This window comes from Phyllostomus discolor, chromosome 3 (assembly GCF_004126475.2).
Source record: "Phyllostomus discolor isolate MPI-MPIP mPhyDis1 chromosome 3, mPhyDis1.pri.v3, whole genome shotgun sequence".
Taxonomy (NCBI): domain Eukaryota; kingdom Metazoa; phylum Chordata; class Mammalia; order Chiroptera; family Phyllostomidae; genus Phyllostomus; species Phyllostomus discolor.
This window is the reverse complement of record NC_040905.2, coordinates 202,289,654-202,308,919: the sequence shown is the minus strand read 5'-3', so window position 1 is coordinate 202,308,919 and position 19,266 is coordinate 202,289,654. Positions and strand designations below refer to the sequence as shown.

The window sequence follows — 19,266 nt, the reverse complement described above, 5'->3', positions numbered from 1 at the left end:
GGTTTGCAGCCCACGCTCAATCTACTGAGCTACGCCAGCCAGGGCTGAAGCCCCATTTCTTAAGGATGCTGGTCCTGGCTTGCTGGACCAGTTTGCTCTGTCCTACAGTGTATCTTCACTGCATCCTGCGGGGCGGTTTTCTAACACTTGGCACGATTGCCATAGTCTATTTAATCCCAGACTTTCCCTGCTTGACAAAAAGTGCTGTGACGGCAGGGACTTCTTTCTCTCTTGCTCACCAGGGTACCCTCCCCTCCCAAAGTGACAGGGTAAGTGCCTGGCACCCCCAGACACAGCATCTGGTGAACTGAAGTCAGGATGCATTTGAGATAGGAGTTGAGGGACAATAAGGCTTTGAATTTGGGGTGGGGGAGAATGGTTTTCCACGTAAGAAAACAACAGGTACTTACGAAAATTTGAATGTGAGATTATTTCATCCAGAAACGTGGAATCAGAAATCAGAGAGAGCATATAAATCAACATTGAGTACCTGAGCTTTGGAGTCAAGACCATCAGCTGATAAATCCTGGTGAGCTGTGTGCATTCTCATTGTCTTTAGGTCCTACAGGTCCTTACCTGTAAAATGAAGATGATAACAGAACGTTCTCCACAGAGTTACTGTGAGGATCACTTAGGAAATGTAGGGCTCTGAGCATATGTGGTCAGTGTATTAGCTCTTAATGTAGTTGCCTTTACATGGTATTGAATTAAGATTAATCCAGTGTGTGGAGATGAACTATGGAGGGACTGAGCAGCTAGTTGTGGAATTTGTATATTATTCTTTTTTTTTACAGGATTTCACTATTTTTTTTTAAGATTTTATTTATTTTTAGAGAGGGAAGGGAGGGAGATAGAGAAAGAGAAACATCAATGTGTGGTTGCTGGGCGTTATGGCCTGCAACCCAGGTGTGTACCCTGGCTGGGAATCGAACCTGCGACACTTTGGTTCGCAGCCCGCGCTCAATCCACTGAGCTACAGTAGCCAGGTTGTATATTATTCTTTAGGTGTTGAATAGCCACTGGAAAAAAAGTAGAAGGAAAGCATTTAGTAAATGTCCTCTGGTGGCCAGGATACCTCTTCCTCTGGATCCAGGTGCTCCCCCCTGTGCTGACGTGAGCCTTACCACAGGTCTGTGGGTTCTAGCATGGTTCTCACACTGGAGTGGACCCCACCATCCCCTGGAAAGCTTTTTGAACACAGATTGCTGACCCCTCCACCCCACCCCAGGGCTTCTGATTCAGTGGATCTGGGATGGGTCCTGGCCCTAGATGACATGCTGTTGCTGGTCTGGGGACCACACTGATCCTGGGTTAGAAGAGTCCCCTCATTGCCACAAACATGGTCTCACCTCACTTTCCGTGCACGTGGAAGAAACCGAGTGCACGTGAGTTCCCCCAAGTGAACCCTGTAGGACAGTGTGAGGGAGAGGTTGGAAAGGAGGTGACGTCTGTGACTGAACACATTTAGGAAGTGTTGGATTAAAAAAGCAATGGAAGCAGGAGTCAAACATGCATATTTTCAAAACTAATTTGGCCACAGAACCCTTCTTTTTGAAGTTTTTTCTAGAGATCATGTTCCCCAGTTCACTGTCTTGGAACACCAGATGAAGAGGTGGTGACCCAGATGATTGGTGTGAAAACTAGGTTGTGAGTTCCCTTTCTGTCACTGGGGGTCCCCATCCTTCAGCTGGTCTTCATCAGGTGCTCGTGGCTTTGTGCCCCACAGGCACCACCCCTGCTGAGGGGTGGGGTGGCTGCTCCCCAGTGGCAACCATAGTGAATGCAGGAAGTTATGTACTTTCTGGTGTAATTAGGGAATCGATTTACCCCATTTGGCTTAGGGGCAGTCCTGACCTGAGACAGTGAACCATTGCCAAGACAAATACCTCATGCACAGCTTATTTTAAAGTTTGCAAAGGGCTTTCACGCCAGTGAGCTTACCTGACCCTTGTAATTACCAGCAAGGGAGCTACAGCAAGGATTAGTGCCCCCATTTAACAGGAGAGAAGACTGAGGTCACAGAAATTGACGATTGGCTCTCTGCTGCTGTCCTACATAGGCACAGTCCGTTGTTCTTGTCAAAGGATATTTGTATGGAATTTGTATTCATTCATCCATTCATTGCTTCACTCAACAAATATTTAGTGAGCAGCTGCTAAGTTCCAGGCATTATGCAAGGGGTGGTGGGCAAGACACAAGGTGTCTCACAGAAAGGTTGAAACTGAGCAGATGAGATCAGATTGGCAACCAGCAGGTCCTGCATCTCTGCTTTACTTCAGGAATCTGAGCCTTAGGAGGGTTAAATTACAAAACCATAAAATGCCATTTCTGTCAGGGAACCTAAAATATTATCTAATCTGTTCCTGTCATTTCATTAAAGTGTATAATGAAAGAGAGTGGGGAAGTGGTTTGGCCAGAGTAACTATATTAGTTTTGTACTGCTGTGTAACAAATCACCACAAATTTAGAGGCTTAAAGAAACATGCCCTTATTTTCTCACAGTTCCCATGGGTCGGAAGTCTTGGCTTGGGGTGGGAGTCTGGGCCTCCCGCTTCAGCCTCAGAAGTGGGATCAAGATGTTGAGGTTCTGGGCAAGAATCCACTCCATGCTCATTCAGGTTGTTGTCAGAATTTCCTTCTTTGTGGTTGTAGACCTGAGGTCACCTTTCCCTTGTTGGGGACGGACCCCTGGATGCCACTCTACAGTCCCTGCGCATGTAGCTGTCCGTCTTCAAAGGCACAAAGATGCAGGGAGTCCTTCATTCATGCATGACCTCTCAGAGTTCTTTTCCTGCAAAGCCAGAGAAAACTCGGCTTTTCTCGGGACACGTCTGGTTAAAGGAGGCCCACTGAGGTCATCTCCCCATCTTTAGGACAACAGTGCTGTGGAAGGGGACACAATGCTGGAAGTGGTCTCATATTCACAGGTCCTGGAGTCTTGGGGAGGGAGGAGCCATTTCTAGAATTCTGCCTAGCCTAGTCACGTGGCTTGGTTGTAATGGAATGTGGGAGAGCTACCCTTAGTTGTCTTTGCGGCTCATAGTTGTTTGAACATCTAATGCTGAGTAACAAATGGACCCAAACTTGGAGGTTTCAGGCAGCAATCATTATCTTATGCTCATGATCCATGGGTGAGGAATTCACGGCAGGATTGGCTGGGCAGTTCTGTTCAACGTGGAGTGGATTGAGGGCGCTCATTGATATTTAGCGGGCGGCTGGGCTGCGCGGGATGTTCTAAGAAACATGTCTGGTGCCTTTGCACGGGTGGCAGAGGCTGGGCTCAGCTAGGCAGTTCCCCCTATCTGGGGTCTTCCCAAGTGGCTACTCCAGCATGGGGTTAGATTCCTTATAAGAGGATTCGGAACTCCAAGAGGGAGTTTTCCAAAAGACAGGAAGTGGGAGCTGCTAGTCTCTTGAGACCAGAATCCCTAACCTGAGTGAATCATGTCTGCCTTATTGTGTTGGTCCAAGCAGTGGTAGCATCTGCCCAGATTCAAGGGGAGGGAAGAAAGACTGCCCCCTACAGTCTAAGGAAGGAATGTCAAAGGATCTGGTCCCACCTCCTATACATAGGGGGTTTTTCATTTGTTTCTCTTTCCATTATAACACACTTTAGTGCAGAGGGGACTTCACTCTTCAGAGACCATGTGAAGGAAGCATTTTGTAATATAAAATTGGCCTGTAGAATCATTGTCAGCCATGATTGTTGTTGAGTGGATTTGTCTTTAGGTGTATGCCCCTTGCCACAAGTGGCAACCTAAGTGCATGCTGTGTTGCTTTCTTTTCCTGGAAGCTGGTTAATGGGAGAGAATGCTCCATAGTGTTATTTATTATTTGGTGGGTATATGTGCAGTGTGGATACTGGAAGTGAGAAGGAAGATGATCCTGTCTGTTGCTAAGTATTCCAATTATAGAATAATTCCAAGTGTGCATTCTGGAACCAGGGAAATAACTAGAGGAAACAGCCACTGTGGGAAGGACCTGAGCTAAACCTCCCCTGATCGGCTGACCTCCCTGAGCACCTGTTCTGACCGGTGGGGCACAGTCACATTTTGTGGCTCCTGGAGCCAGTATCAGCTCAGAGCCAGTGTCCGGTAATCCTTGGAGAGTGTGAATAGTTCCTTTACCCCGATGCACAGCCACCCGGGGAAATGCTGCCTTTGCCCCCTTCAGAGAGGCCGGGGCAAAGATGGTGACTGTACATGTGTAGCCTTCCCCAAGTGCAGTATTCTGGTCCTGCGCTTCCAGGAACTGCTTATATGACCTCAAGTGAGCACATAAACCTCTCTGGGCTTTTTCCCACGGCCCAGGCTTTGTCTGAGCATCATTCAGCTCCAGTACTCTGGAAATTGCCACCCTAAACCCACAGTTTCCCCTAGAATAGATTGCTTATTTTGATAGTCCTTGACATACTGATTTTTTTGGGGGGGGGATGGGAAGGGAGATGACAAAAACCTATTTTAAGTGTATTACATTGTCCTATTTAAGAAGAGGTACAAGCCCACAAGTAGCCCCAGGCTGTCAGGGGGCAGCTGGCTGACAGTCACAGAAGCTTACCTGTACCCTCCCAATCATGGGGCAATGAAGCTTTCATCTAAGAATATCTTTGGCATTTTTTTTTCTATTTAGGGGGGTAAAAAGAAGGCAGTCAGTGAGGCTGAACCCGGCAGCTACCCATGGGTGTATCACCTGGGTGAGGGGCAGAGAGATGCCAGCAGCTGAGCTTCGCCCCGAGTGATGTGCAGGTTTGCGCAACACACCACCAGGCCTGTCTCTGTTCCCATCCCCCGTTGTCGTTCTGCACTTGTTGTTAGGCCAATTGACTCACTCCGCTAACGCAGCAAGAGAATAAACGTATCTCCAGACCCTTTTTGTTGTTTTTAGGGTTTTTTTTTTCCTTTCCTGGGGCTGAAAGGTGGCTTCCTGTTTGGAATAGAATCTGGAGGCACAGAGTACTGAATCAGAAATAGAACTGGGTTCTTATATTTTCTATGGATAGCTCCTTCATGTTCTCCTTCAGAGCCACCTCCCAGCCCTCCCACCACCGTCTGCCACCTACCCGGCAGCCATCTCACACATGGGTGAGTTACAGTCCTAGTGACGTGACAAGTCGCTGGTGCCCTTCAGTAAGTCACGCTGTTCCCTGAGCCTCATTTTTCATAGGGCTCGAATGAGATTCATCTTACCCATTCCACCCACCCCACGACACAGGAAAGTTGTGATGATCAAAATTAGAGAACCACACAGGACAGCTTTGGGGTGTTTAAAAGTGATATTAAAATGTAGGGTTTAAAAGTGATATGAAAATGTAAACTGTTGCTACCTTAGAAGTATCGTTCTGCTTGTCTTAAAGGGTGATTTTTGAAGTAAGTGACTCATGGCAGAATTACAGCTATCTAGAAAGTGAAAACATCGTAAGTACACAGCAACATAAATTTGCACGAAACAAATTCACACATGTAACCAGCAGCACCCAGGTTTTAAAGAAGTGGGGCGTCGTCAGCACGGCAGAAACCCATGTGTCCTGTTCTGGGCACGAGGAACCTTCAGTTCCGGGGAGCTCCTCTCATTGCTACTCCACCACAGCCCCGGTTTGCCTCTTTTTATAGAGTGCAGACTCTGTGTGTCTGGCTTCTTTCCTCTTTCCATTTTTCTGTGAGATCCTTCCCATGTGGTTTTGTGTAGTTCAAGCTCCTGTATTGCCAAGATTTTTCTGTTTTGTCTGTAGAAGTCTGTTGTGCTGCTCATGGTCACTTGCATAGCCTCCAGTTTGGGGTTACGTGTCTTTGGGTGACCCCCCCTCTCTGCATTTTTGCTGGGGATTAGGATTAGGATTGCAATTGCTGGGACACAGAGTATTCATAGTTCAGCTTCCAAGGTTCTTTAGCAGATACTTCCAGTTTCCCTGGAAATTTGCTGAATCAATTTTCTTTCCTGCCAGTAGCGTCCTTGTCAATACTCAGTGTTTCCCATCTCTTCTATTTTCATTTTTATTTGATTTTAGCCATCCTCCTGTAATAGTATCACATTGCAGTTTTAATCGGCATTGTCCTGATGACTAATGAAGTGGAGTTTCTGTGTTCATTGGCCTTTTGAATATCCTCTTCATGCACTGCCTGTTCACATCATTTTCCCTTTTGGTTACCTGACTTTTTCTCACTGACTTGTAGTTTTTTTTTTCTGGGACAAATGACAGTATTAAATAATTCAGTGAGGACTTTCTCAGGATAAATATAAACTGTGATAATTGCATCTACTGTGGTTTAAAGAGACCCAGAAAGGAGTGGCAAGGCTCAGGCAGCATAAAATGCCTTTGGACCAGCCCCAGCATCCAGCCAATCAGTGCAGGAGTTATTTATGCATTATACATAAATACAGGCTTTGATTGGCTAGAGGTATCACAAATACATTCTCTAATTAAGGGTCGTCTTTTCACTCTTGGAATGGTGTCTTTGATGGATATGTTTTAATCTTGATGGATACCTATTAATCTTTTTTGTTCCTTTACGGTGAGCCATGTTAAGAAATCTACATCTCCTCTCATTTCATAATGATGCTCTCCTATGTTTTCTTCTAAAAGCTGTTTTTCTGAGGTTGGTACGATTGTTATTATTTAGTTTTCACATTTAGATCTGTAATCCATCTGTTAATGATTTGGGGGTACAGAAGAGATTAAGTGTCAAGAAAAGGTTTTGTTGTTGTTGCTGTTTTAATATCAATAGTCAACTGACCCAGTAACATTTATTGAACTATTTCCCTGGATTTTTTAAAATCCATAATTACCTGCTTCAAGGGAGCCATGTTCTGTGTGAGCTCAGGAGGAACACAATAGTTGATTTTCATGAGAGACACTGTGCTCCTACTATATATTGGAAGCTTTTTATCCATTCTCTTATCTGGTCCTCCAAACAACCCTGCAAGTACTCTGTTATTATTCTGTTCTGTAGTTGAGGAAACTGGCTTTGAAAGGACGAGCAATTAGCTCAAGGTTAGTAAAGAGTAGCAGAGCAATAATTCAATACCCAATTTTTCTGACTCCAAAACCCACGTCTCTAGCTCTTTGTTCAAGCATCACGGTGACAGCATTCATGATACGCTGTGGAGGGCGAGGGACCAGTGAGACTAGGACATTAAGCTGTAAAGAACTGAGCTCTCTCATAAGGGAGAGGAATATTTTTTACCTGGAACATTCATAAAACAAAGTATTCTTTGCCCTTAGTAACAATAAGGGTTAATGGTCAGTTCCTCTGCAAACCTCCTAGCAGCCTTTGCACATTAATTCTAGTTCTGAGGACAAAGTGTGAGGTAGGCCTTACCTTCCCCATTTGACAGGTAAGTAAACTGAGGATCAAAGAGGTGAAGTGACTAATCCAAGGTCAAATAGCATGGTCAAATATCCGAGGCCAAATGGTGGTAGAGCAGAGTCCAGCCTTGTCCTTAACTGACTCCCACACCTGTGCTCACCCCACATCGCTGCCCAGGTTATTGATCTAGAAGACAATTATTTTGCTTCAGGGTTAGCTCCTTCTTACTTCCCAACTTTCTGGTCCGAGTCTCTTATCCTCCCGCCCGAGCACGGGCCAGGAAGAACCAACCACTCCCACAGCCCTCCTCCTCTCTCAGCCTTGCTGCCAGCTCTGAAGAAGCTCCTGGCTCCTTCCTTCGCTTGTCTGCAGCACACCCATGCCCCAAAGCAAAGTGCTGCATTTGAATATGTAGCTGATGTTGTCTACCACCTTCTTGCAGACCCAGAACTGTGTCATTGCAAAAGTTATTTCACAATCCTCCCGGATGAAGTGCCTGACAAGCTAACTTGAAAGAGGCCCCTGTTGGATTTTTACTTGCTCTTCTCCCCATTCCTGCCTCGACCCTTTGCCCTGGTCCCCTCCAGGCAAGACCCGTTGCCTCCACAAAACCAAGTGGGGAGCATCTTTCTTGTGGCAGGGGCCACAGAATTCTTCTTCCTGTCTCTCCTTCCTTATTGCTGTGAGCCACTCAGTGAGGCTCTGCCATCATGTGAAGAACTGAGAAGAAGAAGGGTATGCAGGTTGTTAAGGAAATGATAGAATCTCAAGAATGAAATGATTAACAAGCTAAATATTTATCTGGAAAAAATGATGAACACAGAGTGGGTCTGATGTCCAGTTATAATTCATACTAGCACATCCATAAACCAAGGCTGCTTTCCGTTGAGCCCCGAGCATTCTGGTACCATCTATGTATTTATCTCTTATCAGCACCATTTCCTTAACGTGCACGCATGCACGTGCACACACACATACACACACACACACACACATGCACATACACACAGAGTCATACACAGCACAACCAAAAATCAGGGCACCATCAGAAACCTAAAAACAACTGTTTGCCTTCCCCATCTAGTCTCAGGTCTACAGAGAATACATTTTGTGGAGTCTCACAGAATCACTCAGACGCCCATCACAATGTCAAAAAATGCCAAGGATGAAGCACAGGACATAAATAACAGAATCATTCAGAACGCCAATATTTTTTTTCATTTCCTCTCCACTTTAAAATAAACACTCCTGGTAGGTGAACGGGAATTATGGATTGTAAGTTTTCTATTTTAGTCTAGGTCTGCCCCCCCACCCCAACTCCTTGGCACCCGATTTGTATGATCTTCCCTAAAATGCCACTGGCCCACATTGCATTCCTGTCTGAGGCAAAACCTCCAATTAAAATCAGCAGGGAGTTTGCTTGCATTAGGAGTACCAGCCTGGGCTCCCCACCCGGGTGGCTCTGAAAGGGGGATGTGTGTCTTTGAAAGCACTGATGGGAAGCCCCGGGTGGCATAGCCACCGTCCTCAAATGACGAGTGACGCCATGCTGGGTCACTGGGAGACCTGTCATGTTGCCAGAAAATCCTGGCGGAGGCAAAGACAGGGCCTGCCGGTGAGCAGCAGAGGTGTCTCCAGGGCCTGGAGCCCAGCTTCTGCTCCGGCCTGGGTTTTAGAGCGCAGGGAAACTACGGCAGGCTGACTGAGGGAGCACTGCATGTGGATCAGAAATCCTGAGCTCTGGTGGGCTGCATCGTGCTGTGTGACCATGGCGAAGGCACAGTCCCTCTCTGGCCCTCAATGCCATGTCAGTAAAATGGAAATCGTCACCAGGGAGTCCTATCTCATGGGCTTGGTGGTAGGGTAAAGGGTTAACCACCATGATGTGGAAAGCACTCAGGAAACACAGCTCCTCCAGCAAACCATCAGATCTCAGTGTTTGGGTCTAAATAGGAGGGAGTTGGGCTGAACATTTCCAGGGCTTCCGCCCTGTGGTCCAGGCTGCTTCGTGTGAGCCTCTGTGGATGCTGACCAATCGGCTTTAGAAATCCAAGTGCCTCTTCCTACCCTCCCTTCCTTCCTCTTTTTGCCCTCCCCTCAGTCCCCCATCAGAATAAATTGAAATCCCATCCAACAGAAAGATGCTGATTTAGATGTATTGGAGTTTAGCTTTGGCTGCAAACGGAAGATGCTCTGGATCCCCAGGGACAGAGGAAAGCATTTAAAACTTCGTCCACACTGCCTCAAACTGACTGCCTTGTAGTGGGGCTGTGTCAGTCCTTGGTGAGACCTCTCCCTCCAGCAGATCTATGAAGCCACTCCTCTGTTGCCAGGGTTGAGACAGACTGTCACCAGCTAGCCTGGGGGATTGTATTTATAGATCGCAGTCCCCACTATCCCCGGTCCCCAGCCTCTCCCTTTGCACTTGTTGTGAGCTCCAATTATCTGTGAATGGAGGTGAGGGATTCTGGCAGGTCCAGAGGAAGCAAGGAATGTGATAATAGGCCCTTCACCTGGTCAAACTTTCAGTATTTTTCCATTATTTTAATTTATTTCTCTTTATTGTGGCCTGCTTACTTCTTTCTTCTTGCTGGCTTCATTGTCATAATCTTACGTTACGGTACATTGCAGCAAGTGAACCCAGGCTGGAGTTAGAGACCCTGGTATCTGAATATGGAGGAACTTCATGATCTGAGACAAGTTCTCGCACTCTTCCAGGCCTCGCCGTCTCCATCTGTAATGCAGATGGTTGGTTATGCTCGGGTAGCCTCTAGCTCAGTGCCTGGTGTACAGTGAATGCTCAATTCGTGTAGCCACTGATTGCTTTGGTCAGTTTAGGGTGCTGCCTTCTATTGAGCATTGCGGGGTTTCTGAATATCAACAATTACTACCTAGAGCCCAGGCTGGAGATGGAGAAGGTATAGGAGATTGATCTGATTCACGTGGATTCCTCATTGTTGGAAGTTGCTTGTTAAGAACAAATGCATAAAAAAAACTGGAATGAGTTTGTATTTCTGGTTTTACTCTTCTCAAAATTATTAAAAAGCAATGGAAAGGTCACTGACCTTGGGCATAAGAACTCAATAGTAACACTGCTTCCCCTCTGGCCCCCTCTCCCCGCCTCTTGAGAAAAAAACAACTTGCCCTCAAACAGCCCTTCCAGGGCCCAGGTTCCCTGAATCTGTGAGTTATGACAGTAGAAGGTGTGGCTGCACTTCTCTGTTTCTCTCCTCCCCCCTCTCATTTCATTCCATCACCTTCTCCCTCTCCAGGTGCCTCCTGCATTGCCTCGTTTGCTCCTTTAGCTCAGACTCCTACGCTTCCCCCACCAGCTCCAACACCGCAGTCTTTCTCTCCTGTCTGATCACCCTCCCCCACACTCCACCTCTCTCCCTTCTCTCTTTCCTCCTTCCCCTTCCCAGAGCCCCCCTCCCTGCCCCCCCTCCCTGCACTCTGCCTCGTTCTAAGTCCTCTCGCTGTATCATTAATGCCTTCATTGATACAGCCCACAACCTCATGATTATTCTGAGGTCAGGAGATGCAGGTGCCATTCAGCTCGCTAACGCGCCTCAGAGGGCCTCTGTCCCCAGTCCCTCCTGCTCGACAGGGCTGGAATCCTAATGTGCCACTAGCCTCTTTGCTTGTTGCAGCATGACCAGGAACTTTCATCTTTTTAATTCCCCCACCAAGGATTCTGAGGGTTCAGCCACAATGAAGCATTGATTCAAGGAGTGGGGGCTGCGGCCCTGACAAAGGACCCCAATGATGAGACACGAGAAAGGGGGTGCTCTGCGGGGTTATAGAATGCCTTGCAGATGGGAACAGAGGAGCTCTAAATGGGGTACTGTCCTGTCACTTGGAGAGGGAGTGACAGGGGCAAGTGTGGGCCATTTGAAAGAGGCATTTTGAAATTACGCTCTTGTCAGATGGAACCGTGCAATCAGAGACGTGTGACGGGTCCCTGCAGCTCACAGAACTATCAGATGACTCATAGCCAATATTCAGTCAATGTTCTGGTCCGGGAGATGGGATCCGCATAGCTTATTATCATTCCAGCTGCGTTTCCTGAAGGCTGGGCCTGCTGCTGTTCTCCAGGCTGTGATAGGATTGGTCTCACGCAGCGGAGACTGGAGAGGGCTGAGCTGTGTGGGTGGACAGTATGGGAGACTAATACTGCAGTCCAGAGGGGAGAAGAGAAGTTGGATTTTCTTAATGAAAACTAAGAAGGAAAAACATTAACTTTGTTTGTTCATTCATTCAACAAACACTAATATGGAGTCAGTCTTTCCGTTAGATGCTCAGGGATCCTCCCTCTGAAGCTTTAGATCCTGGAAGGGAAACTGACAAGAAAACGAGGTGTTTCAATGCAGTGTTTTGAACGTCGTGAGGGAGGTTTTATTGCCAGGGGCTGGAAGGTTCTGTGGATTTAAAAGGCAGAGCAATTTCAAAGGAACGCACTAATTATTCCTCCATTTTCTCTCAGCCGATAAGCAACGCATTCAAAGCAAAGCATCCTGGGAGGCCGTTTCAACAGTATCCATTTTCAAGTGTCCCCTATGACAAAATGGTTTTCTGCAAACTCCAGAGAGATAGTGAAATCCCTGAGAGTGGCTCAGTACCTTCAAAGGAATAGCTTATTCCTTGGCATAAGAGTACTTATTATTATTACCTTTTCAATAAGTGCTCTATGCCAGGCTCTGGGCTTTAAATACATTATCTCACCCAATCCTCTCACCCACCGCATAAGATGGGCTTTATTATTCTCACTTTAGATATGGATACTGAGGCTCAAACACTTGAGGCGACTTGTCCCTGGTTACAGAACTGAGCTTTGAACTCAGTTCCACTTGGGCCAGCACACATGCTTTTCAACATTGGGCTCTACTGCCGACCCCATGGTTCCTGGGCGTGGCCATTGTGGCTTGACCTTTGAAATGATCCAACAGGTAATTGTGAACACTTCCCACCACAGGCAGTTACAATGCAAATAGGCTTCTGTTTCCAGCTTCCTAGAGCCGGATCATGAACCACCACCACCATCATCACCATCCACATCACCACAGTCCATGACGGCCTTAAGAAGGGCTCTTGTGACCCTTGCTTGACAATTATAAACAAAGAAAGCCATAGCTAGGAGCCAAGAAACTTCTCTGCTCACTCACTGCGAGACTTTTAGTCCACCATTTCACCTCTGAGCTTCTATTGCCATGTCTATAAAATGGAGCTGACAGTCGCTTTGCAGGAATAGCAAGAGCTAACTTTTATCGAGCCCTTAGCACTCACCAAGTTAGGGGGTAAGCTCTCACATGAAAATTCACGTAATGCTCACAACAGCCCTGTGTGGTAGGGATGATTAGGAAGGAGAGGGAAACCGCCCAGCACTACCTCAGCCCCCATGTGCGGGAGCCAGGATTTTAAGCACTCTCTAACTGACCTCAAGTCCCAAGCTGTTTTCAGGGTGTCGTTGTGAGGTGCAAGTGAGAAAATGGGAGTGAATGTGCCCCACGCAGGGTCAGAAATGCGAGACGTGTGTAAGGGATCATTCGTAGCATGGAAGACAGCCGAGAGGTGACTTGCACAGAAGCGAGGAAAGAGGGAGGCCACTCAGCTGACTCCCTTCCACATTTCCACCTACTCTTCGGTTACTTCTGCTCTGCCAGCGTATCTCTTACCTGGAATGTTTCAGTGGCTGAACTCTGGGGACAGGCTTGGCTGTTGCTTATAAAAGTGTTGAGGGGCAGTGGGTGGGGGAGGCTGAGAGATACACCTTGTGATGGAAACCCCACTGAATTGAGAGTTGGGGGGTCTGGAAAAATGGGGGTAATAACACCTTTCTCACATGTTTTGAAAAGCCCCTATCAGGATCACGGAAGATGATCGATATGGAAGCAGTACGCCATCTCTAGAGAGAGATAAAATTACAAAATGTAGTTTGTTTGTGTTGAGGTTGCATGTTGTGGAACCTCATGCGGGACTCTGTGAGCGGGGTTGAAACATCTGGTGCAGGTTCGAGTTACTCTCTGCTGCTGATTTTTCTTTTTAACTTTACAATCTGTTAAAGTTAACAGCCAGGGGCGTCTGAGTTCAGACACTTTCATGTCCTGAATCAACCTTATCTGGGGCTAATTGTATGAAGGAATCGTAGCGTTAGAACGACCCCAAAGAACATGCACTCCTACCCCTTCACGTTCCGGATGTGGGCATGGAACTTACCAGGGCGAAGTGCAGTGTTGTATAGCTGGCCTGTGGCATTAGGAGGACCGACAATGTCGTGCTCATCATTTACATCCAGAATGCTTCCTGTTAAAGCTGTTGTTCCCAATCCTGTCATTCTCTGGGCGGCTCCGTGTGCCTTATCGGGTGGATGACCATCACGCACCGCCTGCCCACGATGGTTAACATTCTCTGTTTTCCCTCTGTCCCCTAGGACAATTCAGCAGTGGCTGGCAAGGGTCCAGTCCCTTCTCTACTGCAATGAGAACGGGTTTTGGGGAAGCTTCCTGGAGAGCCAGCGGAGCTGCGTGTGCCACGGGAGCACGACGCTTTGCCAGCGCCCCATCCCCTGCATCATAGGCGGGAACAACAGCTGTGCCATGTGCAGCCTGGCCAACATCTCGCTCTGCGGCTCCTGCAACAAGGGCTATAAGCTGTACCGAGGCCGCTGCGAACCCCAGAATGTGGACTCGGAGCGGAGCGAGCAGTTCATCAGCTTCGAGACCGACCTGGACTTCCAGGACCTGGAGCTGAAGTACCTGCTGCAGAAGATGGACTCGCGCCTCTACGTCCACACCACCTTCGTCAGCAACGAAATCCGCCTCGACACCTTCTTTGACCCGCGGTGGCGCAAGCGCATGTCCCTCACTCTCAAAAGCAACAAGAACCGCATGGACTTCATCCACATGGTGATCGGCATGTCTATGCGCATCTGCCAGATGCGAAACAGCAGCCTGGACCCCATGTTCTTTGTCTACGTCAACCCCTTCAGCGGGAGCCACTCGGAGGGCTGGAACATGCCCTTCGGGGAATTTGGCTACCCGCGCTGGGAGAAGATCCGTCTCCAGAACAGCCAGTGCTACAACTGGACTCTCTTGCTGGGCAATCGGTGGAAAACGTTTTTCGAGACGGTCCACATCTACCTACGCAGTCGGACTCGGCTAACCACTGTCCTGCGGAACGAGACCGGCCAGGGCCCCGTGGACCTGTCCGACCCCAACAAGAGGCAGTTCTACATCAAGATCTCGGACGTGCAGGTGTTCGGCTACAGCCTGAGGTTCAACGCTGACCTCCTCCGCAGCGCGGTGCAGCAGGTCAACCAGTCCTACACGCAGGGAGGCCAGTTCTACTCCTCTTCGTCCGTGATGCTCCTCTTGTTGGATATTCGGGACCGAATCAACCGCCTGGCCCCTCCGGTGGCCCCGGGGAAACCGCAGCTGGACTTGTTCTCCTGTATGCTGAAGCACCGCCTGAAACTGACCAACAGCGAGATCATCAGGGTGAACCACGCCTTGGACCTCTACAACACGGAGATCCTCAAACAGTCGGACCAGATGACGGCCAAGCTCTGCTAACCGGGGACTCCTGGCCACGGACTTTTACCCTTTTGTTGGACAAACGTAACAGGACAAAAAACAGATCAAAGTACATAAAAGATTTGTAAAATGTAATTACTATTCCAAGAGAAGGAGGGAGATCTTCGTTCGTTGGAAACTAAAAACGTTCTAGCAACTGTATAAAACCGTGGGGCATGTGTGTTATGTCTATCCTATGTCATGAAGAAGGGGCTCAGCGTTTGGAGGAGCTTGGAGGGAGTTGCTTCTTAGGCCTCAGGTTCTGTGTGGAGGGGGAGGCGGGGGAGAGCATATGCAATGAACTGTAAAGGTCTCTGCTGTGCAGGTGCTAAGATGAAACACTAAAAAGAGAGAGAGATATATGTAATGTACAACCGACACTGCCATTTTTCCTTGTGGGAGGAAATGGACATAGATAAAGAAGATATTTCTTCGGTTACGATTGCTCCCTTCTTTATGCTTAATTCTTTGTGGTTCTTTTGACTCGTTTTCCACACAAGGGTGGGGACGCAATGATGGGGCTATCTCTCCCCGCTAGCTTCTTTCATGCTGAATAAATGGAAGCTTCTAGAAGCTGGACAGCAGGTGGGATTGGGGAGAAAGGCATAATCACATGGGGTTAAAAACAATAGCATCCTTAGACATCCATGGTTGAACTCCTCAATTTCATTTGGGAAATAGACTCAGAATGGCCTGCTCCTGGCTACCCACAGCTACTGCCTGAGCGGGGACCCAAGTTCCTGGGCACACCCCTACCAAAATCATTTTGCCGCATTCAGGTTTTCTCCTCCAAGCAAACTGCCAGGGGATATAGTACATTTCAGCCTCAGGTTGTTTGGATAGTTTTTGTTTTCTTTTAATCAAGAAACTCCTTTCTCCAAAAAGAAATGATGTCAGATTTCCTAGAAATGCTCCATATATTAAATTTTAATTTGAATAAAAATCAATAACCAGAATGAAATAAGGTAGGTTTAAATAGTGCATTGGTCTGCCAAACTGGCTTCCCCAAGGAAGTATGTAAAAAAATTATTATTTCTTGATTAACTCAGAGCACACACACACACACACACATAAAATAACACTGCCATTTCTTTGGCGTCTATGAAAGCTGAGAAGCCTTGTGTGGGACTTGGGGGTCAAAGTGAAAGGAGAGACTCAAGAAGGAAAATTATTTCAAAGCACACCTGTAGAGGATTTGGGTAGATGCCACTCCGTCGCCAGGAATGCTGTGTTTATCTTTTTGCTAAGGTGGCACTTGCTGGAGGTACTTCTGAGCATCTGGACCTTCCTTTCTGCAGTGGCAGCGAAACAGCACCGCACATGTTAGGGCTGGAAGAGAAGGTGGAACGCCTGTGGTCTAAACGTCTGCCCAGTGCAGGTACCCTCCTTACTGTCTTCGGGAGATGACTGCAGTTGGCTGACTGGGCCATTTCAGGGACAGCAAACTGTTTAGCTCTATCATCCACATTCTGTCGATTCCTGTATTACTGAAGGGGAGCAATAGTGCACATGCCAGGGGTATTACCAAAAAAATCGATTAGGTAGACCTCCCATACCTTGATCAGCTTTTGCGTACCTTCCACCCACTGGTTCCAGTTCAGGAATGAGCGTGTCTCTCTCATAGTAATGCTATCTGAGATAAAATAGAAAGGCCTACTCCAGTACTCAGAGCTTACCGGAATGTAGGATAATGTGGCTCAAAGAGAACTCCATTCCCAATATGGTTTATTTTAAGATGAAAGAAGGAGAGGGCTGCAGTGCATAAGAGGTAAGGAATTACCTAGTTTCTTTGTGTGTCTAGGGGGTGTTTACTTCATAGTGGTAGATCCCGACTTTAATGTCCCAGTTTTCCTAGTATGTATGCTTAAAACACTTTTAACATACATTCATGTTTAAACCAGTTTTAACAGATAACATGCACTTCACGTTAATACAGTTTTTTGGACCTCAGATTTTGAAAGGATTCACTGTTCATTTAGGTTGGAAATTCTTCATTCCAGATAGCAGCTATTCACCAAGCACAAGATTTTGCAGGTCAGTAAAACACGAAACATGTTTTCCATACCGAGTACACAAATGGGGCATGTCAGAAAAATAAAGATGTGTAAGGAAATGGTTCATGCTTTTGTTGTCACTCACACACTACTGAAAAAGACAGACACGTGACCAATTAAAAAGAATAATTACAGTACACCATGATGAGTGCTCTTATGAGTCAGGCACACGGAGAAGAGCCCTGAAGAAGTGATTAACTCTGTTCACAGGGTTGGTAAAGGCATTTATTCCATGGGCAAGTTCATTCTGAGTGTTGAAAGTGGATAGGAGGTGGGCAAATAGTAAGGAACGGAGAACTAAGGAACAGAGAATGCAAAAGCACAAAGGTATAAATAGGCATGGTGTACTTCAGGATCAGTTAAAATAATAGCTATAGAAAGGTATCATTTGAAAGGGTAAGCCTACCAAGGACAGTGAGGATTTTGACTCTTTTTCAGAAGTTGAAAGAATCATCCATAATCTTCATGAGTTGAAGAATGAATTTAAGACTGACCATCCCTCAGTTGCCTCGCTTCCTTCCCCGCTTTCATCTCTACCTCCCAAAGACTCAAAATCTAATAACCCCTCTATTTGCACAGCACTTTATGGGTTACTAGGCAATCTTCACGTGCACTGTGCTACCTAATCTTTATTAAAGTTCAGTTGAGGCCTTCAACCTGCGTTCTTCCCCTAGACTTCACCAACTCGTGTGTGTGTGTGTGTGTGTGTGTGTGTGTGAGAAAGGCCTCCTCTCTTCACCTTGAAGATACTAACTCCACTTCCTATTACAAAGAGAACACATTGGAAAGGTCAGGGAACTAGAGAAATTTTCCAGGAGAGACATAGATTCAGACATCAAAATATTTATTCAAAGGTAAAATGAAAATACTTTGCTATAAAAGGTACAAAGTTCTGTGGATTTCTGAATGTCTCCTGTTTTATTCTGGTCCTTTCAGCTAACCAAATCCACCCGCCCACCCCACCCCCCACCAGCTGGGAGGAAGAAAAGCCTGAAGCCTTCAAGTGAGATTTTAATTCAATTAGTGTCTTACCAATTTGATGCAGCAACCAAGGACCTGTGGTGTCTGATTAATATGCTGATGCTAAGGCAAAAGACTGAACAGAATGCCCATTTGGATAAGGCCTGGCAGCAAAGCGTGGCATTGCCATGGAAACCATAGAAGGCCATTAATTAGCTATCAAACAAAATCATTGGAAAATTCTGGACCCTGGCATATCTGCTCCCTTCAAAGAGGAGGCCAGGGAGAGGTCACACTAGCGGCAAGGCTCCCTTCAGTGATTAACATCATGATAGCACAGAGACTACATGTCACCAAGTGCGAGAAAAAATTGGGAAGTAAGGCAAACAGGCACAATAGAAGGAAAGAGGCTTTGGGTTATCCAAGTCCAAGAATATAATTGTAAATATGGAGTCTCTTGTTAGGTTGTCTATGCTGACAAAATTATCACAATGACATTTTCTCCGGTTCTCTTTTCCATGGAAAGAAGACTATGGATCCACTAGATGGTGATAAATGATTGGGGGAAGAGATCATAGGAAAAGTGAGATGTGATTAATCTCTAAAATAATAGATAGAGCTTGTAAAACTTTCAAATTAATAGGGGAAAGGTTTACAAGTGAAAAGAAAGGAGAAAAGGAGGAAAACTTAGTAAAATAGTTGGACACAGACATAGTAACAACTTACCACACAGATAATCACAACAAATGTAATTGGAAAAAACTGGTCATTAAAAAGACAGAGGTAGTCATTATAAATTTTAAAAACAAAAGGAAAGAAAGGTTGAAAGGAAAAGGATGGATAAGGACACACTAGATAAATATGAGTAAAAAGGAAGTTGAGGTAGCACTGTTAACATCAGTCAAAATAGACTTTAAGCAAAATACATTATTAGGTTTAAAGATGGCCAATTTATCAGGGAAAGTGGAGGAGGGAGTGTACACATACAGCCTAGACTGGGAGGGCTAGAAAAGTCATTAAATATCTATAAATCTTCAATCTTCAGAGATGAGGAGTTACACCTGAAGTTATTCTACAAGTCTGAATACTGAGCATGAATTTAGTTCCCTTCACACTATCGCAAGCTTATTTTGGCATAGATCATGTATCAAGTTAATGTAGTTCGTATGTAGATTCCTGTCCTCAGGAAAGGTAATTTTTAACATATGGATAAATATCCTGATGGTAGTTATTTTCACTTCAATAAAATCCAACATATGTGAAATCCAAAACATATTAAGCAGATCTATTCTGTGTAAGTACTAATAAAAAGAAAGATGTCTCTAATCGGGAAAGTAATGCGCTTGGATAAAAGAAGGGCAGAAATGCATTGGTAAGTAT

The 19,266-nt window shown here is 46.3% G+C and overlaps 1 protein-coding gene across 2 annotated transcripts in view; it reads left to right on the top strand.

The window, feature by feature from the left end:
- BRINP1 (BMP/retinoic acid inducible neural specific 1) overlaps positions 1 to 18,567 on the top strand; it is a 378,646-nt gene extending 360,079 nt beyond the window's left edge. For both annotated transcript variants that reach the window (XM_036022140.1, XM_028529423.2), the window contains exon 8: positions 13,732 to 18,567. In XM_036022140.1, coding sequence (XP_035878033.1) covers positions 13,732 to 14,872 — 1,141 coding nt within the window. In that variant the 3' untranslated portion in view covers positions 14,873 to 18,567. The remainder of the gene's footprint in view (positions 1 to 13,731) is intronic.
- The last annotated feature ends 699 nt before the right edge of the window (positions 18,568 to 19,266 follow it).